Below are 24,470 nucleotides of genomic sequence, written 5' to 3' on the forward strand. Positions count from 1 at the left end.
AAAAACAATCAACTCATGATTCTATTTGGGATCCAATATTGGTGTTGATGATTAGACGGTCATAATGTAGACCAGCTTGGAATTAAATCAATTTGGAGATGTTGTTCAATAGATACACAGAATAATAAATAATTAAAAAGGACAATGGGAGGGTGCAACAGCAAGTGTAAAACTAATTTTAATTCTGCACATGTAACAGTACACATAGGGGTCTCGAGGAGCGCTTTTGCCGCTTTGTGCGTTCATTCGCTAAGGCCATACTGCGTAACAAAAATAAACTCCAGAAACACACATGTATGCACACATCAAAGACATTGGAAGAGGAAGGACCATCGGGGATTCAACCATACACTTTCACCAGGGCACTTAAAGTAAATGAATGAAAAGCAAACAAGACAAGAATACAGCACAGCAATTCTCTGAATGGGAGACCAACGTTACAGGCTTGGACAGGCTTATGGGCCAACATAATCATTGAATGAGACCGACTGTCATTTAATGGTCCAATCTAAATTCAAGGGTGGAACATAGTACATTTGTGAATGACATCTCATCAAACTAGTTTGATCAACTACAACAAGAGGACTCTAACAGTACAAGAGATATAATTAGCCTGTTGGATATGCAGAAAAATAATAAGCCGATTTGAATATATTTTTTCTTCAGCTATTGTGTTCCTATACAATTCATTGTTCTTTGGCTACGTCTCCGGTGAGAAGTGAGGTGTGTATTTTATGGGAGTCATGTTGCTCACCTATGCAGATGGATAAAAAAAGCCAGTCTACCATCCTTAACTAAACGGTCTCACAAATCTAGGACCTGTGTATCTAAACTTCAGCTGCCTTGTGCTGGTTTTCTATCCAGCTTATCTTTTTACTTATTTCCATTTATTCAAAAAGTGAATGGACAGTTCTGTATATAAAATGTGGCTAAAACGTAAAACCAGTAAAAAAAAAAAAATGTATGCTTGTAAACCATATGCTGCCTATACAAAACTGACTGTGAAGAGCATTATAGTTCATGTAATGTATTTATGTTTTCTGACAATGGAGCTTATCCTAACATTGGTCATGTCTATTTGGATATGGTGCTTATTGCAGCATTCTTCTCTCTATACTGAAGATTAGCCCCATCCCCTGATATGTGTATGGCCAAGGAATATGGCTGGTTCCCTATGCCTAGTCTTTAGTCTGGGAGAAACTCATGGTGATATGATCTGGGATATATTCATTGGTCTTTTGCTAAATGTTTTGCAATGGAAACCGTTTACTCTAGGAACCAAACAGAAGTAAACCAAGCAAACTGAAAATTTGTCCAATAGAAACAAATTTTCGTTGCAAAATGTTTTCAGTTTGGACTGAACCTTTTCCATTTCAAAACGTTTTGCAATAGACAAAACTTTTTACAAAGGAATCCGACTAATGAATACACCCAGGATTCATGACACAAACATATTGATCTAGTTCACAACTGTCCCCGTCCATCTTCAAATGAAATATCATCAGAGCTAGGAGATATTTCACACCCACATGCGAACATATGCTCTACAAAACATCCAGGCTCTGTCAACTGTCTAACAAGTGCTTAATTACAGTCTAAGTCGCTCTGGATAAGAGCGTTTACTTTCTGAATTGACCCCAACCCTGAATTTAGCAGACCAAATTCCAATTCAAAATGTTCCTCATTGAAAAGCATTCAAGATAATTGGAATTTCAGTGCACTTCCTGAATTGTCTGGAACTAAAATAAAATTGACCACAACCCTGGCTAAATGACTAGAATGTCAATAACACAATATACATAGACTGTATTTTATTTCATATGGGGATATGGACAAAAAAAAATTAACAGCAAAAGCCTTTAAACTATTACTGAGTTCTACTATTTTACTTTGATTTTTTGCATAACTGTTTCATGAACTAATTCAAGCACGGTCTTCAGAGCTTGGAGTGATATTATATGTTGGAATCCTTCTGTTTAGCTAGCAGCATGTTGACTAACAATAACCTCACTTCTGGAGGGTTTTCATGTGGAAACTGAACAGGGAAAATCAGGACCCGTGTTAAACACAACAGTCCAATATAAAAACATGCCAAATTCAGATAAATAAATATGTGTACAAGCCTGGAGACAGAGTGGATTCTGGTTACTCTAATGCAGAGGTGGGCAGACTACGGGTTTGAGTAAAAAATAAAATAATTGGGGGGGGGGGGAGTATTTGGGTAGAAGAAAAAAAAAACTCCAGGTCACTGATGAATGACAAAAACTAGGTATACATTTTTCTGGCCCGCCAATTGATTTTGACAAAGAAATCGTTCAAATATCTGCCCTAGGATTAAACAACTAACCTAATTTCACTGTCCTCCCCACCTCCCAGTTTTACCATTCCCTCTTTAACGCCCGCCCACCTTCCCTACCGTGATTTGTTGCCCCCTTTCCACACCCAAAACTCTCTAATGATCAGGTGCTGGGTTCATCCCTTTCCACTCATAGATGTCAGGGAGAAATGAGTCGTAGTTGATGTCCCATACAGTTGACCTGACAAAGGTGTCCTTGTCCTTGGGCTCTGGGTACCGGAAGGCCATGTTGTTGGCGTACACAAACCGGACCACCTGCAGGGGGAGACAGTGAGACACAGAGTACATTTAAAGGCACATCTTTGCCACAGATAGAACAATGACACAGATATTTCACTGGACTTCTAAATGTGAAGCATCCGCTTGGTGTTTCCACTCACTACCAAATATGGTGGTGAGAGGAAGCCCAGTGGTCGGCAGTGGGAGAAGATCGAACGAGATATATTGTGGCCGACATTATGCACATCTTCTCATTAATAACATATCTGATCTCAGTACAATTTTCTGTTCCCAAAACTAGAATTTGTTTTGAACAGAGTGGACAAAGTTTAGTAGACTTTACCCTTTGCCGAAATGTAAAACAAAGGTGCGTTGTTCAGAAGGAGTGCAAAGGCGGATTGAGTTATTGAGCAGATAATGAAGGCACATATTTGCCTTCATTATCTTCTCAAATGTGCCCTCTGACACTATCATACCAAAAGCAGGGCGGTACTCTTTACATCATCCTCAGTATATTTTGTGTATGACGAAGCCACCAGATTTCATCATAATCAAAGGACTTTTACCTTGCTCATTTTGTAGAATGCTTTTTAAAATTATGAATATATCTCCCTCAAAATGTATTTGACAGACAAGAAGCGAGATGTAGAGTGTCTGATCCTGACCTTGACTGCCATCTGGACAGAGACCTCTCGGATGTTGGACAGTGGCGGGTACAGCCTCCCCTCCGCCAGCTCCTCATCAGTCAACTGGTCTGCCAGGGTCTGACGGAATGACAAAAAACACTCATCATTTGCATATAATTTGCATAACAATTTTCTCTGTAAACAAAATACTAAAATTTGTAAAATATCTCTTCAAGGGCCTGTCTTTTTGTCAAATAGTGTGTAAATACAGGGGAGCTGAACGGAGAGACAGGTTGAGAGTTCTGAAAGAGTGAAATGCAGCTTTATTTCTGACCTTGGCAGCTTCCAGGAAGACCGTGTCACTGATGTGTCTCACGCCACTGAGGATCACAGCCAGGGCTACACCTGCAGCCAGACAAAGCAGACACACTGCACTTTACACCTTTCAATAGTCGACACAAGTCTCACAATACACTTATGTGGCGCATCTATGCGTATCCACTTTGCCATGGCTGTTGAAGAGAGATGGCTCACTGAGATTTTCTTTTTGTAAATACAGATGAGAAAACGTGATAATCTAATGATTCTAACCTGGGAATATGTAAGCATTGTTCCCTTGTCCAGGTGTGAAAACACGTCCATCAGCCAGAGTCACCGTGCCAAACGGACTTCCACTGGCAAACAGGCAGCGGCCCTTAATATCAAACAACATTCAGAGAAAGAAGCCATGGTGACTATGGGTCAGTGTGTGGGTCTAGGCCTACACACTAACAAAACATGAGGAGGAGGGCTGCGTTCCAAATGGCGCTTGATTCTCTACATAGTGGCAACGACATGGGTGAATCGATACGTACATCTGTGAGGGTATAGGCATCTTCAGCCGTGCACTCTGCCTTGGTGGTGGGGTTGCTCAAGGCGAATATAATTGGTCGTTTATTTAGGGTGCCCATCTTTTTGAGGACGTCGTGGGTAAAGAGGCGTCCAGCCCCGGATACACCTGTGAACAGGCAACAAGTTAGGGTTACCAGGGTTTCATTAACAAGAGTTACACAAGAGTTACACTGATTTCAATTATACAATGTTATATTACTATTATAAAGATGAGAATGGAGAATATGGATCCTACCGATAATGGCTGTTGGTTGGATGACGTTGACTGCATCTAAGAAGCTCTGCACATCTCCGGGACTTTCATGCACAAAAGCCTCCTGGTTGCCATCTGTCTCCTGCGCTCGGCCCTACAGAAAGTCACAGGGGAAAAAACTGAATTTAAATTACATTTCTTGATACAAATTCAAAATGACTGAATTCAGATTCCATTTCTGTTGGCTCTAATGTCACTCCATACACAGCGTTTCAGTTCTGCCACACAGACAGTTACAAAGGAGAAGTGAAAGACAATGTGTCTGTGTTTGGACTGGACCACAACCTTGACCAGTAGGCCATCCTTGTCAAACATCCAGATCTTTTTCCTGGCTTCGTCCTGGGTTAAACCCTTCTCCACCATCGACATGGTAATCAGGTTGGCGATACCCAGGGCAGCCTGAAGAAAAAACACACAATTATTTATTATTCAGCTGACAAAAATATCACGAGTGCAAAAACAAGTGAAGCAATAACAAGTAAAAATGTCCTGTGTCAATTTACAGTATGACTCAGTATCTGAGTCAGTATGAAGCACATTTAAAATGACACTTCTTATTATGATTTAGTGAGCACAGTGTTATCCATTTGGTACATCAATTTAGTACCTACTACATTGTGTCAGGTAACGGTATTGCTGTGTGCAGACACTGAAATCTGGTAATACAAGTAGGAGAATGCCCTACCTCCCCTGCTCCACAGAACAGGATCCTATGTTCAGTGATGGGTTTCCCAATGGCCCTCTGAGCTGCCAACAGCCCTGCCAGGGCAACCGCTGCAGTTCCTGAACACCACAACACACGCTGTAAATGCACAGCTATTCACCAGACCTGGGTTCAAATACAATTTAAACTCTTTCAAATACTTGTAGCATTTGCTCTAGTCTGCCTGGAGTGCCAGATGGGCAGGGTTTGCATTCGTGAGAATATTATATTTGTTACACTGCGCCAGGCTCAATCAATCACATAGTAAAGTATTTTAAATTATTTCAAATAGTACCTGAACCCAGGTCTGTTATTCATCTAGCTGTACATACTCACTACAACCCACTCCATTTGGCATACTATATTTACATGGTGTGAATTCAGACCTTGGATATCATCGTTAAAGGTGCAGTACTTCTCGCGGTATTTCCTCATCAAGCGGAATGCATTGTGATTCCCAAAGTCTTCAAACTGGATCAGGGTGTCCTGGCCGTACTTGTCCACCACAGCCTCCATAAACTCATCGATCAGGTCATCGTAGAGCTGGGAACGATCCCGCTTCTGGTACAAACCCATGTAGAATGGGTCCTTCAGAAGGGTCTGGAATAAGGAGACTGGTTATAGATATTGGGAGCTCCTTAGTTCATCTTTGTTGTCAACTAATTGTACTGAGATGTTTTCATTTCGATGCGCATTTCAATAAAGCTTGATTTGATTTGTTTTTTAAACTTGCCTCGTTGTCAGTTCCCACGTCGATGACCACAGGAAGGCACCTCTCAGGCCTGATCCCAGCGCAGGCAGTGTACAGGCACAGTTTCCCCACGGGGATGCCCATCCCAAACACCCCCAGGTCCCCCAGGCCCAGGATACGCTCTCCGTCTGTCACCACGACCGCCTGGACAACAGGTAGGGGTTCTATTCATTAAGCACCAAACGAAGCTGAAACAGACAGGGGTGGGACCACCTGAACTTCCCCTAATGAATGCCACACCGGGAGAGGCTGTCAGAGTGCGAGGGGGGGCTGTCAGAGAGCGAGGGGGGCTGTCAGAGAGCGAGGGGGGCTGTCAGAGCAGGGGGGGCTGTCAGAGCAGGGGGGGGGGGCTGTCTGAGAGCAGGGGGGGGGGGGGGCTGTCTGAGAGCAGGGGGGGGGGGGGGGGGGGGCTGTCAGAGAGCGAGGGGCTATCACTCCATTACACAGCAAGGCCATATCAACATAAAGACAATGTTTTCAATATGGTGCTGGAACTCAGCTTACCGCCACATTGGTCTCTGGCCAGTTGTCCAATATGGAGCGAATGTGTCCTCGATCCAAGATGGATATGAACAGGCCTCTGTGGGTAAAGGAAGAGTCCTCAGACAGTTAACTCCCTCCCCTTTGTCTAATAGGAAATCTGACATTTTAACAATCTAATCATTTTTAGCCATCTAAACAGATTTCAGCAATCTAATCAAAGCCAATATCTATAGTAATGTGAAAGGTTGTGTATTCTTAAAAATATATATATAATCAAGACCCAGCTCTTACTTGGGCCTCCTGAAGATGTGTCCGTACTGTGTACAGGCCAGGCCCACAGTGGGAGTGTAAACGATAGGCATCAGCTCCTCAATGTCTTCCATCAGCACGCGGTAGAAGAGTTTCTCGTTCCTCTCCTGGATCCCCATCAGGTAAATGTACCTGGGAAGAGTTTTGGTAGTGGTTACAGATGCCTTCGTTTTATGTCAAGTTGTTATGTGATTAAGTTCATTACTTAGTGTAGCAATAAGAACTGCACTTCTGCAGTCTCAGACGCTGTAATGCATGAATATATTATTCGGCGTAGGTTGACATTTGTTGTCGCTCACAGCCTAGGTCCCAAATGGCACCTTAGTCCTTATATAGTGCACTACTTTTGACCTGAGCCCGTTCTCACTTCTCCAGTGGCTCTGTCATCTTCTTCAGGTTCCTCTGGAAACGCATGGCCTGGATGTCCTGGGACTCTATTTTGGGGGGCAGAAGACCCTGAAGACCCAGGATCTGCCTCTCCTGCAGTGAGAAGGCCATGCCCTGGAGGAATGGAAATAAACCAAAGAGAATAAGGGAAACATAAATGTTCTTTCAATAAAAAAAATGTGTAGCTGTTGCACTGCTGAGAGGAGAAGTAATCATTTAATTTTACTGTGTACACATCTACACTGTATCATGTGCATTTGACAAATTAACTTGATTTAATTCAATTTGATGAGGGACAGAGCAAGAGATACTGAAGGGGAGACAGCGAGGTAGTCAGGGTAAACATCACCAGTGAGATAACAGGATCCGACTGGCACTGGGGCAAGTAAGCACAGTACTGAAGCAGAGATGCTGCCTGACTGCTCTGAACATTCCCCTCAGACTGACAGCTGCCCTCTGCACAGATGGCCTCACAACTCACTGTCCAGGTTTCTATGAGCCAGTGAATGTGTATTTGGGGTACAACCTTCCTCTGAAATTGAACCTTGCCTGCAGTACACGGAATCCCAGGTCAACTTTAGAGGGGGGGGGGGGGGGGGGGGGGGGGGGCACTAGGTTAAAGGGGGAAGTATGCGCATAATGTGCTTGAAAGCCATTATGAATGTATGTTGGGAGACTACGCCTCGGAGGTGGTTTCGGGTACGGGCACGTGCCGAGCTTATTCATGTTAATTTTGCCAGTTGGGGGCTTGGGGTACTAGATGGAAGGAGGGTGCCTGTTTCAAGTTAAACTTGAGCCAGAACAGACCCACATGGAAACCATAACCTTCTCCAGAAAGGCCGGGGGGGACGAGAGGGGATAGGAGAACAAGCTCCAGTAGTACTGTGGGTAGCACAACAGTATTATAATGTACTGTGGGTAGCATAACAGTATTATAATGTACAGGGTAGCATAGCAGTATTAATGTACTGGGTAGCATATAGGGCTGGGTGGTAAACCGTTTTTTTACGATATACCGGTATTGATGCACGGACCGGTTTGGGTTAATACTTTACCTTCTATACTTGTATTTGAATGTTAGGTTTGTTAAATGTGATACGCAGTGTGTAACGTCCATTTTTAGTTAACTTCGCTACTTTAGTCATCTCTCTCGTTGCCGCTTTCCACACAGACCTAGCCACGCCCCCTGTCACTCAAGGAGCGCATTCGATGTTCCTCAACCACGAGACACTTGCGTTCAGTCTGCATGGTCAAAGCAGCATATGCAACACTGTAGATGACAACGATGCAGTTGTCACTTTGCTTCTAAATATAAATCTACTAGCATTAAATAACTACACTATTAGCTTGTGTGTCTTAAATCTGCAAACAGCTAGTTTGTCTTTTCTTAGCAAGTTGTTCCTAAATCTTGTTAGCCGCTAATGCTAATCGCTACCTAGCTAATAAATGAGTAAGAGCAAGCGTAATTAGCTATACAGCCTGATAATACCAAAGATTGTGTAAACCTATGTTGTTTGTGCAACAGTGTCTTAAAAATTAAATAGTTAATCGCATAGCAAGAATATGTTAGCTAGAAAACATTCAATGTAGCCAAAGATTATAGGGTCCCCTAAGAAACACATTAGTTCCTACCCTGTCACAATAACTCATGTCAAAAACACCGTATTGAAAGTGCCCACTATTATATTCTAACTATATAATTAAAATAGAAATTCTATTCCCATGATTCCAACAGGGGTGGCAGGTAGCCTAATGGTTAGAGCGTTGGGCCAGTAACCGAAAGGTTGCTTGGATCGAATCCCCGAGTTGACACGGTCAACATTTGTTGTTCTGCTCCTGAACAAGGCAGTTAACCCACTGTTCCTAGGCCTTCATTGTACATAAGAATTTGTTCTTAACTGACTTGCCTAGTTAAATAAAGGTTAAACAAAAAATGTCAAATTGCAATATTTGGTTAAAAATAAGGCCCAGATTACTTTCCCATATCGTGTAGCAGTGGCAGTGTGGAAATTATCTCAAATGCAGAAATGGATGAAAATTATTACTTTTTTTAGTTGAAGTTGAATTGAACAGTATAAAACAATCAGAATGGAGAAAGACCCATTGAAATCACTTAGAATGTATGTGTTGCCACCCTAAGGTCATGCACTACTCATAAGGCAAATTTAGAACTTCTATTATTAAACAACATAAAATAACGTCAAATACCATCATACCATTTAAAAAATACCATGATATAATATTTTGGCCATATAGCCCAGCCCTAGTACCATAGCAGTATTATAATGTATAGGGTAGCATATCAGTATTATAATGTACAGGGTAGAATAGCAATATTATAATGTACAGGCTAGCATAGCAGTATTGTAATGTACCGGGTAGCATAGCAGTATTGTAACGTACAGGGTAGCATAACAGTATTATAATGTACAGGCTAGCATAGCAGTATTGTAATGTACAGGGCTCTCCTCCATTTCCATCTGCGGCATCATCTCTCATGCACTCCAGACCCAACACACACACACACACACACACTTACCTTGTTGGTGCGAGGGTTCAACATGAGAGGCTTGCCCTTCTCTTTGGTGTGTGTCCAGCGGCAGGCGCTCACACAGGGCCGCAGCGTCAGTGATGCCCTCAGTCTAGACAACATGGTGCACAGCAGTGGCTCTCAGGTCCTGGAGGGGAGATGACAACAGCAGGCTATCAGGTTTACGTATTCAGTTGCGCAACTGAATTTAAATCAACCGAAATGCATCTTCCGCATTTAACCCAACCCCTCTGAATCAGAGAGGTGCGGGCGGGGGGCTGCCTTAATCAACATCCACAGTGCCGAGGGAGCAGTTGTTGTCGGGGGGGGGGGGGGGGGGGGGGTTAACTGCCTTGCTCTAAAGGACAGCAGATTTCCACCTTGCCGGCTCGGAAATTTGAACCAGCATCATTTCGGTTACTGGCCTAACAATCTTATCCGATAGGCTACCTGCCGCCCTATAGCCCGACCGATATGGGATGTTTCTGTATGGATAGTGCTTAAAACAGCCTTACAAGGATACTCAGAAAGCTGATTTCTTACATTTTAGGAAAGAACATTAACGTAAGCACCACATAGAATTTGGGGCCATATTTCTTCAAATAAAACAAATGCAGGCCTTTTGGCGAATGTTCTTAAGTCACGCTGTTACTACTGCCTGTAAATGCACAGTCCAGTTTAAAGTGAATGATGGAGGCCTGTGTAGAAAATTGCTTATTTGCATATACAGTGCATTCGGAAAATATTCAGACCCCTTGACTTTTTCCACATTTTGTTATGTTACAGCCTTATTCTAAAATGGATAAAATAGTTATTTTCCCTCATCAATCTACACACAATACCCCATAATGACAAAGTGAAAACAGATAAGACATTTTTGCATATGTATTAAAAATGAAAAACATACATTTTGTAAGTAGATTGATAAGGGGGGTAAACAATCTAATCAATTTTAGAATAAGGCTGTAACGTAACAAAACTTGGAAAAAGTCAAAGGGTCTGAATACTTTCCGAATGCACTGTAGGCCTACTGTAGCTCTGATTGGCTATGGTGCACTGGTCTGCGTAGACTCCGGTCCTGGACAAGACAAATGTTTTTATTAACCGCAGTGTTTAATTGTCCAAATGCACAGCCAGTTTCCCACTCTATATTGCGGTAGAATTTTCACAAATGCTTTATGCTAAGTCATTCCCAAACATTCTATGAGTTTATGAAAACTAAGTGCTTGGGTGTGTATGAACAGATTTTAATAAGATTTCATGTTGCTAAAACGCAAAACTGTAACTAAGCCACTCAGGAACATTCAATGTCATCTTGGTTAGCAACTCCAGTGTATATTTGGCCTTGTGTTTTAGGTTGTTGTCCTGCTAAAAGGTAAATTTGTCTCCCAGTGTCAGTTGGAAAGCAGGCTGAACCTGCTTTTCCTCTAGGATTTTTCCTGTGCTTAGCTGTATTCCATTTCTTTTCACCCTAAACTCCCTAGTCCTTGCAGATGACAAGCATACCCATAACATGATGCAGCCAACACCATGCTTAAAAATATGAAGAGTGGTATTCAGTGATGTGTTGTATTAGCCCCAAACATAACACTTTGTGTTCAGGACAAGGTAAATTTCTTTGACACATTTTTTGCAGTTTTTACTTTAGTGCCTCATTGAAAACAGGATGCTTGTTTAGGAATATTTATATTCTGTACAGGCTTGCTTCGTTCACTGTCATTTAGGTTAGTATTGTGTACTAACTACAATGTTGTTGATCCATCCAAAGTGTTCTCCTTAAACAGCCATTAAAATCTGTAACTGTTTTAAAGTCACCATAGTCCTCACGGTGAAATCCTTGAACGGTTTCCTTCCTCTCCGGCAACAGAATTAGGAAGGACGCCTGTATCTTTGTAGTGACAGGGTGTGTTGATACACCATTCAAAGTGTAATTAATAGCCTCCCAAGTTGCGCAGCTGTCTCAGGCACTGCATAACAGTGCTAAAAGCGTCACTACAGATCCGGGTTTGATCCCAGTCTGTGTTGCAGCCGGCTGCGACCGGGAGATTCATGAGGCGGCACACAACTGACCCAGCGTCGTCTGGGTTAGAGGATGGTTTGGCCAGCCGGGTTGTCCTTGTCCCATCGCGCTCTAATGACTCCTGTGGCGTGCCGGGCACATGCACGTTGACACGGTCGCCAGTTGGACCGTGTTTCCTCCGACACATTGGTGCGGCTGGCTTCTGGGTTAAGCGAGCAGTGTGTCAAGAAGCAGTGCGGCTTGGCAGGGTCGTGTTTCAGACGCATGGCTGTCGACCTTTGCCTCTCCCGAGTCCGTACGGGAGTTGCAGAGATGGGAAAAGGCTGTAACTACCAATTGGATATCACAAAATTGGGGAGAAAAATACACGTGTAAATAATAACTTCACTGCGCTCAAAGGGATATTACATTTCTTTTTTATTCTTTTTTTTTTACCCATCTATCAATAGGTGGCCTTTGCGAGACATTGGAAAATCTCCCTGGTCTTTGAGGTTGAACAGGTGTTTGAAAATCACTGCTCGACTGAGGGACCTTACAGATAATTGTATGTGTGTGGGGTACAGAGATGAGGTAGTCATTCACAAAATCATGTTAAACACTATTATTGCACAGAGAATGAGTCTATGTGACTTCTTAAGTAAATGTTTACTGAACTTATTTAGGCTTGCTGTCACGTGCTCCCTCTCCTGCCTCTAGGTCACCAGGCTGCTCATTATGACATACACCTGTCACCATTGTTACACGCACCTTCACATCATCAGACTCACCTGGACTCCATCACCTCCTTGATTACCTGCCCTATACATGTCACTCCCTTTGGTTCCTTCCCCAGGCATCACTGTTTCTGTTTCAGGTTCCTGTCTGTGCTTTGTTTGTGTTTCTTGTTTTGTTGATGAAATTATGCACTCCCTGAACTTGCTTCCCAACTCCCAGCGCACACGTTACACTTGCCATAAGAAAGCGGTTGAATACTTAGAGACTCAAGACATTTCAGCCTTCCATTTTTTATTATTTTGGTAAAAATATATGAAAACATAATTCCACTTTGACATTAAGGGGTATTGTGTGTAGGCCAGTGACATAAAATCTCAATGTAATCCATTTTAAATTCAGCCAACAAAATGTGGAAAAAGTCAAGGGATGTGAATACTTTCTGAAGGCACCGTCTGGCTTAAAGGGCAATTCCACCACTTTTCAACTTCATATTCATTATCTCCAGCACCAAACCAGTGTCTACATATGTGAGCTGTGGTAAAAGACGTCACAGGGTAGGATTCTAAGTGATTTTCAAAACCTGCAACAAGTTTCTAGCCAGAGGGATGGTATTTTCTTCCTCCCCTAGTAACAAAAAAAAGCACCGTTTTCACATAGCCCATGTAGAAACTGGTATTGTGCTGAAGATCATGAAAATGAAGTTGAAAAGTGGTGGAATTGCCCTTTAAGCTTTGTCACATTAACATTCAATGTGTCATCTCACTTAATTGCCATCTTTGTACAAGTTATTGCTTCACGACTAGGCTATAATAACCTACACTTACTCCTCAGCATGCAAATGACCTTTCAACTGCAATTACTTGCAATTGGCAAATAAATCATTAGGCATTACGATGTTAACTGTGAGCGAGAGTCACACCCGTTCCCTGATCCCTCCAAAAAACATTAAACTAGTGCCATCACTGTCCCCACCCTCCAATGTCTTCTTGACTTGACATGGGTAGGCCTGGCTACACAGATACTGAGATCCGAGACAGACAGACTGGGTGCTGGATTACATTTGACGAAAGCAACAGAGAGACATTCATCTGGAGAAGAGAAAGTAATTTACTGTTCAGCCTTGGAAAGATCGTCCTAATCCTCTTCTAAAAGGAAGGCTATAAATAAAAGCCACACAAAACATCACAAGGGAATAGGGAAGTCATGACTGTTTAAACTGAAGTGGTGCTTTCAACTAGAAACTGGGGCGTATTCACTAGGAACCAAACGAAAGAAAACAGGATGGGAAAAGGGAGGGATCTCCCGGAATTTGCTCATTAAGAAATACTTACTTAGCTACGGTGCAAAACTGTGTGCACTAGCTTAATGAACACACACACACACACACACACACACACACACACACACACACACACACACACACACAAACCCCTGGTGACTGCCTAGGCCTAGTATTGAACTATAGTCAAAAAGGTCAGGTTCAGCCCTGTGAGTCATAATCACACGTTATATTCACTTCACAGTGACCTCATTTTCTGCCCAGCACTATTGGTTAGCTCTTTGTAGCTAGCATGTGATGTGATTCGTCGGGGGGAAAAAAACACAGGCCTGCTCTTTGAGATGCTGTATTCTGGCTGCTCTACTGCAGAGGGTTTAACAAGCAATGCTATGCTGCACCAATAGTCCCGGCAGTCCCAATGCTAGGCTGCACCAATAGTCCCGGCAGTCCCAATGCTATGCTGCACCAATAGTCCCGGCAGTCCCAATGCTATGCTGCACCAATAGTCCCGGCAGTCCCAATACTATGCTGCACCAATAGTCCCGGCAGTCCCAATGCTAGGCTGCACCAATAGTCCCGGCAGTCCCAATGCTATGCTGCACCAATAGTCCCGGCAGTCCCAATGCTATGCTGCACCAATAGTCCCGGCAGTCCCAATGCTATGCTGCACCAATAGTCCCAGCAGTCCCGATGCTATGCTGCACCAATAGTCCCGGCAGTCCCAATGCTATGCTGCACCAATAGTCGGGGCAGTCCCAATGCTATGCTGCACCAATAGTCCCGGCAGTCCCAATGCTAGGCTGCACCAATAGTCGCAGCAGTCCCAATGCACCAGTAAGCATTCGTTTCTCAGAAGATTTAGGCCTATCCCAACACTCTGACTGCTTACTCGGTTGAGTTTTCCATCCAACCTTTTTATGAGAGTAGAGTACATGTCGGATAAAAAATATCACAACAGCCTGATGTAAACAGCAAAAATAATATTTTGTAGGTAAACCAAACAAAATACACTAGATCAGCTAGGATCTTTTTGTGTCTGCTAAATTAATTACTTGAGAAATGGTAGGTGGAAACGCCTTTGTGCGCAAATACTGATTTAATAACCATCTTATCGAAGTAAACATGCAGTCATACAACTCGGGAAAGCATGCAGTTTATTAGGCTACAGATGAAATAAGTTATAATGAAATCCACAGGGTGGTGAAAGTGCATAGTGGTGAGCTTGATTGTCCTTTCCAATAAATATTGATATTATTCTGCTGACATGATGGTCGATGCTTGGCTGCCGTTTGACAAATAAAAATGATCTCGCTCTTTGTCCATAATAATCTGATGATGTAGTATGCTATAACTGCACTGTATCTGTGACCTCAAGACCAGAACGTGCTCATTCGCTATATAACACAACATTTGTTAAATTGTTATATATATATATTTTTTTTTGGTCCATGGGAATTTGACCGCAAAATAATAATATATATTTTACGTGCACTACATCCTCACACACAGCCTTTTATCCGCAACAAATTAATTTGATGGAAACATCTCTGGTGGGTAAATGCGTATATTGTTTTTAATGCAGATTTGAGAATGTTCACGTTAAAATCTGTCGCCAATTGAATGGAATCCTAGCTAGTGACCTGTTACTCTAACTGCTTTCAGGCTCTGAAAAACAGCCACGACGCCGCCACCAAACTCATGTGAATCCCTCTAGAGCATCATGTAGAGCTTGACCAGACACCCTTCCCCCCAACCATTAATCTCATCCACCTTTGTCCCCATCCTCCTCATCATCATCATCCTCCTCCTATCTGATCCTCTGTTGAGAAACAGGCAGCTGAGCTGTCAACAGCTTGACAACAAAGAAGGCAAGACAAAACAGCAATAGGAGTGGGGTAAAGACAAGGCAGCTAGCCTACTAGAGCAACAATGGACAGTCATGGGTTACACTTGGACTAGGCTATGTGACAGCAAGGACAATCAACACACACTTTAATCCTCTCCTGATAAAAAAATATTGGAGGAAAATAGCTGCAATGTGTATTTATCTGTGCGTATTTCTATACTGGATGGCTGACAGAATGTGCTGTAACAGTGAGGGAGGGGTCATTCAGAGCTGCAGTGCATAATATAGGCTAGGCTCACGATCTGCAGCATGTGACCTTGCTGACGAAACCACTTGACTTTTGTGCACACGTTGCTAGAAGGAAGGAAGTGTGACAAGTAGTTTCTTACCGCTCCATTGACAATACTGTTGGTGACAAGTGAACTTCAGTCCCAGAACACCGCAGTCAAAAACAGATGGAGATATTTGATAGTGGAGAGCTCAAAGCACTGAAGGCCACAGACGTCTCACTGAACAGACGCAAAAATGTAAATGGGCAATTCCACGGAAAACGGAATTACGCTTTGAACAGGGCTCGAAATTAAGGGTGTCCCGGGGCTGATAAATAAAATCTGTCTAGGACAGTTCAAACGGACTGGGACAGTTCTCCTACAATTGATCCAAAATTCATACTACTAGCCTACTGTACATAAACTATTTTTTTAAAGCAATGAGGCTGATGCAACAGATCAGAACATTTAGATTAAAAATGTTGATAAACTACTATTTATTCACATGACAAGCGCAGCAATGTGTACAATGCAGTAGGCTATGCATGAAATGTACCAAAATTCGATTAGCTGGAACACACCATTCCACAGATGCAACATGGGTTGCTTGTATGACTAGGATTGTGAATGCTGACTGCCTCCACTCAGATTACAAGGTGGGTGATGTGTGCAACAGGCACAAGGCCTTTCTCTCCACTCATGACCATTTGATCTGAACCAACCGTGCCTCGAGTAGCCTATGTCAACAGAATCAAGACTTTTAGATGTTACATTTAAATGATCCTACATTATATTTGTCAAACATGAATGGCATTTAGCCTATACTCATGTAATTAATAGTCTCATTTAAGTTTGGCTACATTTTTTGGTGCCTCCATGTCAGCATCGGGGTGGGCATGAGAGGATGTAGCCAATATGCTTATAACATAGGCTACACTTTTACATGTACGCTAATTATTTGTGTACTGTAGGCTATATTTATTCAAAACAGGTTTAAATATTATTCCAATGTTACCCTTTGAAAGGATTTTCCCCCCATGACTTTCTGGCCCATGTATCTATTTTAGTATTAGGCTATGCTTGTTTTAAATCACTGTAAATTACCTAGGTCCTAGAGTAGACCTATGTTTGCATTTAAAAACAAACAAAAAAGTATTTTAATTTTGGGCGACTTAAATTGCACTTCGGTACGATTCTGAGACGGTGATGAAAAAGGTTAGTCTCGAACCTAGGTTTTGACTTTTTTTCTCACTTTCAAATGTATTCTATACAAAAATTATTTATTTCAAAGTTGAACAAACCATACAACTATGCACAATAACTACTTTTAACAATTTCCAATGAAAAATGTAGAGCCTACACACACAGCAGGGCACCTGCTAGTGTGTCACCTCGCGCTTTATCAGCTCCGGTTAATAAAGTAGCTTGAAAATGGATTTTTCTGCTGCTTCCCTCACTCGGATTGGACCGGGTCTGGATCTGACCAGGTCAATAGGAAATGGGTATAGTTTTCCTCCGGTCCATTCGGAACAGGTCTCTATATATATATTTTTTTTTTACATTTATGCATATCGGGTCCAGAAGGGAAAGCCCCAGATCCATTTAGGAACAGGTCCAACTTTTTGGACATTATCATCCCGGCCCTAGTGCTCAGTAGGAGAGGATGCTGGTCACACATGGGTAGGTGTCAGTAAGATCTGGGAGGTGACATTAACTGGAGAGGCAGAGAGAGAGAGGCAGAGAGGCAGAGAGGCAGAGAGGCAGAGAGGCAGAGAGGCAGAGAGAGAGAGAGAGAGAGAGAGAGAGAGAGAGAGAGAGAGAGAGAGAGAGAGAGATGCAGAGCGAGAGAGAGAGGCAGAGAGAGGCAGAGAGAGAGAGAGGGAGGGGTTGTCCAGACAGACTGTTAACACTCTTGGTTTGACCACTAGACAAAATAAAGACAAAAAAAACAGTAATGAGCTGAACACAGTATACAAGTGGAAGGGAGGACAGTAGCAGGTGACCCACTGTGGTTCATCACTATTATGATTTCCCATTGTGAGCCAATTCAGTTGCAGTAATTTTGTTACAATTTGGTAATGGAATTACGAGTTTTAAATCACTTAATTCTTAACAAAATTGATATCAGTGAAAACACTAACTAGTTGACAGGTCTAGCTTGACTTGTTACTTCTGTAAGTAGTGAGGGAGAGAAATTAGAAAATATCTTCAAGATATATGGGTTGTTGGTAATGGAATTACAAGGCACAAGGCAATTTTTCTTAAATTTACAGAAGGTAAACTATTTCCCCAAAACTAAGTGTTGATATTAGTTAGCAAAACACAAAAACACATTATTGTGTTTTAATGTATTTCTGATACCTTTCAAGTAGGTTTTCTGGTAGATGTTTTCTAAGACCCCTTTTCCATCTGTTTACCCAGAAATCAAAGCCTTTACTTATGCCTAAATTTTAAGATTCAAAACAGTTGAAAAAAATGGTATCTATGCCTTCATTCCCCAAAAATGTTGACTCTTTGCTTTCATTTGACACCCAATTTGATATGGTCCTATGAACTTCCCATGTCGGTTCCTTTTCGAAGGAAATGCCCTAACGTAATTTGGAAATGTGATTAAAGACAGAATTAGAGCAGCACTTCAATACAATTGTGAAATGCATCTCAGGCCTACACCAAGGACTAAGAAAATGGTTTAATTCAGGAAATCCCTCTGCAAACTGAGAACCAGTGAGTGAGTCAATGCCTGCTTTAAAATTTCTCTACACATTCATTTGAATGTAACCTATGTACACTGCCACTCCCTCCTCTATGACTATAGTAGAATTGTTGTAGTAGGCTATTAATTTTTTTTATTACAAGGAGCAGAGTACACAATGTGATAAAGCCTACTGTCATTATGAGACCAGACAGGAATGGCTCTTGCAATAACACACTGTAAAAACACAGGTCAGGCTGCCTGAACAGGTTGAAAAGAGTGTCAATGCACAAAACATCTTTCAAAATCACTAAGCAACAGATACATTTTCTTTGGCGAAACAAAACCAGTACAGTATATTGTTGATATTAATCAAATCATGACAACACAAGATGTTCTAGCCAGAATAGCTTTTAAATTCAACTGCCCTTTTCAAAAGGGCAGCTATTCCTGTGAGCCCTATGACCTTTAAACTTGCATGCCATTTGAACTGGTTATTTTGGTCAAGAGCTGGGTAACCTACAACATTGGTCTGAGTGGATGGCTGTTTTGACTGTACTGTATTCCAAACAGCCTACTATTGATCACAGTAGTGTGGAACAGTACATTAGCTACAGTGATACATTGATTCAATGCCTCTGTTTGGCATGTAACCGTTAGCTAGATAGATAGATTGCCAATGTCACAACAATGACAACAGAGTGTGGGATTAACCTGGTTCACAGCTGAAGGCCTAAACCTATTAGAGAAAGGGAGTACAACACGTACTGTACCCATCGACTGTGTGGCTTGCTTGCGCATAGTCTCAGTCTGCGTATGATGGCTTGAAATTCAGGCGGACTTTTACACTAGCTAGCGAGCTAGGCGAGAGGCTATACGGACACGCCGGGTGCCCAAATGTATGACTTATGTTGTGCAGCTGAAAGTCGAGTGGAGGCGAACGGATTGGGTTCAGTCAGTCATCCTGATGAGCTCTTCCCCAACTAGCTAGTTTATGCTTGTGGCTAGAAACGTCAGAGAGAATTTGAAACGTGTCTGCCGAAGTTGGGACATTAGCGAATGTTCAGAATCATTCTGTTTTTACATAAAATGTAGACGTTAAAGCCGTAGTTGAACATTTTCGGTGAAAATCACGCTTTAACTGTCACCCTGGCCTGATATTGCATATTGGCTACACTATCCCAGCTACTTCCCTTTCCTTACTGCCGGACAGAAGTGCTCGCCGAGCGGGAGCGAAGAACAATGTGTCCCGTGGTGTTGTTGTGTTGCTGGCTTACAGTGCAAACTCTGTTTAGAAGCTGCTCTGGCAGCCAAAACAGCCAAAATAATCCATCTAAACTAGGATGCACCGATATGACATTTTTGGCCGATACCGATATCCGATATTCCCCTTGTTAAAAAACCTGATACCGATAACTGATATTTAAACATTTTGCGGCCTTTTAAGCATTCTAGTACTAGAACAGTTAAATAGTTTAAACAAAGTGTTATATGTTAATTTGTTCAGTTAGGAACAGATTGTTCAACTTGTAAATGAGAAAAATTACAAATGTCCGCCATGCATGGCAAACTGGCGAATCTGCATTCTTCCAAAGCCTTTCTCATGTTACGTGTAGTATCACGTAGCACAGCGTGCACTTTGTTCTTGGGGATTTTCAAAGTTTCAAACATGTTTTCAAATGCAAATGCCATTGAAATGGCTGCAGCGGTATGAGAACCAGTACATCATTCTTGAGCATGCAATACGGCTTTCCTCAATCCTCGTCGACCCACTGTGCTGTCAGACTCAGCATGCTCATGGGTGTCACGTTCCTGACCTATTTCTGTTAGTTTGTTGTATGTGTTAGTTGGTCAGGACGTGAGTTTGGGTGGGCATTCTATGTTTTCTGTTTCTATGTTGGTTTATGGGTTGCCTGGTATGGCTCTTAATTAGAGGCAGGTGTTTGGCGTTCCTCTAATTAAGAGTCATATTTAGGTAGGTTGTCTCACAGTGTTCGTTGTGGGTGGTTGTCTCCTGTGTCAGTGTTTGTCGCACCATACGGGACTGTTTCGGTTTGTTTGTTCATCGTTAATTTATGTGTAGGCTATTTTCCCTGTTCGTGCGTTATTCGTGTTATGTGAGTCCGTCGTCCAGGTCTGTCTACACCGTTTGTTGTTTTGTTAGTTTATTAGTCAAGTTCGTGTTTTCGTGTTATTCTTTAATAAATTATGTCTTCAAACTCCGCTGCATATTGGTTCAATCCCTGCTCCTCCTCTTCTGATGAAGAGGAGGAGGAAAACCGTTACAATGAGGCTGACATCGCTGGTCCAAATGTCAGTCTTGAAGCTAATAGCAAGTAGCACATGGATGTGCGTTTCAACAATACTGTGTAACTCCGGTAGGGCAACATCGGAAAAAGATTTTCTACTTGGTAGTGTGTACTGGGGCTCGAGGTGCTCGACCAGTCGGCGAAAGCCAACATCATCCACGATAGTGAACTGTTGATTGTCAAGGGCAATGAATTCCATTATCTTGGCGTTAATAGATTTCGACTTTGAGTTATCTCGCTGAAATGTTCTTACTCTTCCAAATTACTGCTCGACTTGAACTTGTTTAGTTGTTGGAAGTATGCGCTTAGTTTATTTCTGCGAGGTATTCACTGAACGTCTGGGGGTGATGCACTTTCAAATTAGTAATTAGGTTTGTGGAATTGAAAGATTTCACTTTCTCCCCTCCTCGGGAAATAATAGCAGCACAAACGTTGCATATGGCTTTTTGTTATCTTCCTTTGAAACTTAAAAATAGATTCACACAGCAGACATTGTGGGTCAGGCCAGGAATGCTGTGTTGCACGTGTAGCGCTGTATTTTTCGTGGCGTCATTACATCATCTACCTACGTTATATAGGTATGCATGTCAGCTTTGACATCGGTTTTGCACACCGGCGTTAAACTAGACATCGGGCCGATGCTGATGTTTGCATTTTTAGCTAATATCGGCCGATTCCGATATGCTTACCGATATATTGTGCATCCATAATCTAAACGTGAATCATTTCACAAATGCAAAATACACACTTACTGTACTTTTAACCATTTTTTTCAGTGACCACACATTTGTGGAGTCTGTCTTCCATTTACACACAGGTGTTCAGAGACACAGATAGCTAATTAGCACAGGTAGTCGAATCTGTCTTCCATCTGTTTTCCGTTAACAAGCGCTGTAACATGGAAATATGGCCGTGTGGGAACCCTAACCCTATAAAAGGGTGTGTAGTAATTTAACCTTTTTTTATAGCTGATATGAAAGATACCTTCCTTATGTTTCTAAAACTGTACCACATGAAATGGTAGTAAGCAAGCATGAGTTTTTACTCACCAATGTAACACAGTGTGGTCAAAGACTTAGTAACTTAGTTTTAGTCACAATCTGGTTGCCTATAAGTACAAACATACTTAGGATTTGGGTTATTACATATTTATTAACTTATTTCCAGATATAAGTTAAGGCAGCTCCAAAAGGCAGCTACAAAATGCAGGTGTTTCAGCCTTACGGTGCTTTCTGTGGTGGTGGGGCAAGCCAGCAGAAAATACAGAGCGTTGCGCCGTGATTGGCTCAGTGTTCTGCCACTCATGGGGACATTACGTCACCGCCAAGTCTTATGGGTAGAGCTCAGAAAAGTTAGCCCCCCCCTCTGCCACATTAGAAGTGCCCATCCAAGAAGGCTCAAGGTCATTGGCCACAGATATACTTTTTTATTTAACCTTTATTTAACTAGGCAAGTTAGTTAAGAACAAATTCTTATGGGTTAACTGCCGTGTTTAGGGGCAGAACGACAGATTTATGCCTTGCCTTGATCTAGCAACCTTTTGGTTACTGGTCCGACGCTCTAATCACTAGGCTGACTGCCGACATCAAATCACGTTATATCTACAGTAGCTTTCATTGGACTGATCATGTCAACATCATACTTTCAAAATCTCAGCTAGCAACTTAGCAGTCGTCATCATGAATCAAGTCGACAATCTACTGGCAAATCCTTTTCAATCCTTGTCATATGAAGATAAATTAGAGATAAAATGTCTCGGTGCTCATCGGCCATTGGACATAAACATTACACAACAAGTCAGAAATCGCGAATTTAACAATGAGTGGTTTGGAAGAAAGCATTTCTGCAACTGCTGAAGTTATTTTCCTTGGTCACGCCAGAGGTGGATGTTTGTACAACATAAAGCAGAAACGAATCATTGATGAAGCAGGAATCGCCAGAGCAATCAACAACTTCAAGGTGAACATTCAAAACATTTGTTTTGTAATACTTATTTTTATTTTTTTGGTGAGGCGGGTTGCAGGAGTGTTTGTGGGCACTGTTTGTCACAGTTATAGTGCATTGTTTAGAGTTGTGTAGTGGCTTCGCTGGCATGCATCTAAAAAATAATTGGTTGTTTGCCCCACCAAAATTGACATGCTAAAATCACCACTGCTGCGGTGCCCTATGCATTCAATATTTTCAACTCGTGCACATTGATTTACAGTGCGGTGGTACTAACATAAGTACACACACAGACTCCAACTAGTTCGCTTTTGCCTAGTTGAGTATGGAAAATGCAGGCTAGACATCTGGTGGACATCTGGCCTAAAACAGGGCCTTGTGCCCCCTTGAAGCGCGCGCATCATTTTCGTCACGTTATCAGCATTCCGTTACGTCATAAATATTGCCAACAGGCGTGTCCCTACAGCCTCTCCCAGCTAGCAACAAACCCGTTCAGACTATGAAAATACAACTAGATAACTATCCAACACATAGAGAAAACAATTTAAGAAAAAATATATTTACTGACATAAAAAGCGTCAATGTTTCAATTTTTTTGCATCACCAAATTGCCGTCTTGCCACACATTAGCTAGTTAGCTAATGCTATTAGCTAGCTAGCTTGGGTATTCAATTAAACGTTTTTAAATTGGTAACTTTAGCTATAGGTTTGACTTTCTCTTTTCTCTAGTAAGTAACGTGACACCTTACCTTCGCTTTATGTTGAGTGAAGAAGAGTCTTTTTTAACCTGCCACTTATAATTTAGAGGGCATATTACTGCAACAATTGCATGCGAAATGTCATCAAGTGCAGAGTGACCACCTCGTTCGTTGACAGGCAAATGCGAAGCTGGAGAAAGATGAGACTGAAGGCTGTGGTTTACACTAGATAGCACATCCACAAAGTCAAAAAGGATATATCGTAAAAATTCATGAAAACAAAAATTTGCTTTTTGGTCTAAATTTAAGGTTAGGGTTAGGCATAAGGTTAGCAGTAAGGTTAAGGTTAGTGTTAAGGTTTAACATCACATTTTAAGAAGAGACGTTGTAGAAATAGGCGGAGTTTAGGACTTTGTGGCTGTAGTAACTAGTAACGAATCCCATGCGGTGGAGAGTACGACCGCTTAGCCAATCAGAAACCAGGGTTTCCGTTCTCAGCTACTATCAAATCAGAGAGGATGGAGACCGTCGTAAAAACGTGTAACGGTGCATTTATTTAGACTTTTGTATGTGCCGAAGATTTGTACCCAACTGCATGGAATAGATTTGGATTTGAGGCGTGATGTATGAATGAACAACTATGAATCTAACTTAACTAATCAGTGGAATCCCATTTAACTTTTCATCATGGGCATTTACTCTGTTATTGACACGTAGATGTACAGTGGCTTTTTTTGTTGTTGTTGAAGAACTTGATCTACAGGTTGCAGGAGCAGTGTCTCACTGGTTAAATGATTAAAAATAAAAATACTTTTTTTTTTGCTACTACTGTCCAGTATTGTATTTGCTACTACTGTCCAGTATTGTATTTGCTACTACTGTCCAGTATTGTATTTGCTACTACTGTCCAGTATTGTATTTGCTACTACTGTCCAGTATTGTATTTGCTACTACTGTCCAGTATTGTATTTGCTACTACTGTCCAGTATTGTATTTGCTACTACTGTCCAGTATTGTATTTGCTACTACTGTCCAGTATTGTATTTGCTACTACTGTCCAGTATCACTTAAATCAGCAGCACTACGAAATGTTTAGCTTAATTCCTTACACCTACACAGCCTACATAGGCATCATGGAATGGTGTAATGTTGTGTGTGTACAAAATTCCCCATAGTTGTAGGCCATTACAC

The 24,470-nt window shown here is 41.9% G+C and overlaps 1 protein-coding gene across 1 annotated transcript; it reads right to left on the reverse strand.

The window, feature by feature from the left end:
- Nucleotides 1-160: 160 nt before the first annotated feature.
- Nucleotides 161-23,648, reverse strand: me2 (malic enzyme 2, NAD(+)-dependent, mitochondrial). Its single transcript, XM_055918715.1, has 15 exons — nucleotides 23,331-23,648; nucleotides 9,518-9,656; nucleotides 6,959-7,092; nucleotides 6,574-6,723; nucleotides 6,304-6,379; nucleotides 5,782-5,943; nucleotides 5,435-5,648; nucleotides 5,031-5,128; nucleotides 4,631-4,744; nucleotides 4,328-4,439; nucleotides 4,056-4,198; nucleotides 3,793-3,895; nucleotides 3,536-3,606; nucleotides 3,241-3,339; nucleotides 161-2,611 (listed from the first exon to the last, which is right to left on the reverse strand). The coding sequence occupies exons 2-15, from the start codon at nucleotides 9,629-9,631 to the stop codon at nucleotides 2,453-2,455; spliced, it is 1,749 nt and encodes a 582-aa protein (XP_055774690.1). The 5' UTR covers nucleotides 9,632-9,656; nucleotides 23,331-23,648; the 3' UTR covers nucleotides 161-2,452.
- Nucleotides 23,649-24,470: the final 822 nt, after the last annotated feature.

Source organism: Salvelinus fontinalis, chromosome 4 (assembly GCF_029448725.1).
Source record: "Salvelinus fontinalis isolate EN_2023a chromosome 4, ASM2944872v1, whole genome shotgun sequence".
Taxonomy (NCBI): Eukaryota; Metazoa; Chordata; class Actinopteri; order Salmoniformes; family Salmonidae; genus Salvelinus; species Salvelinus fontinalis.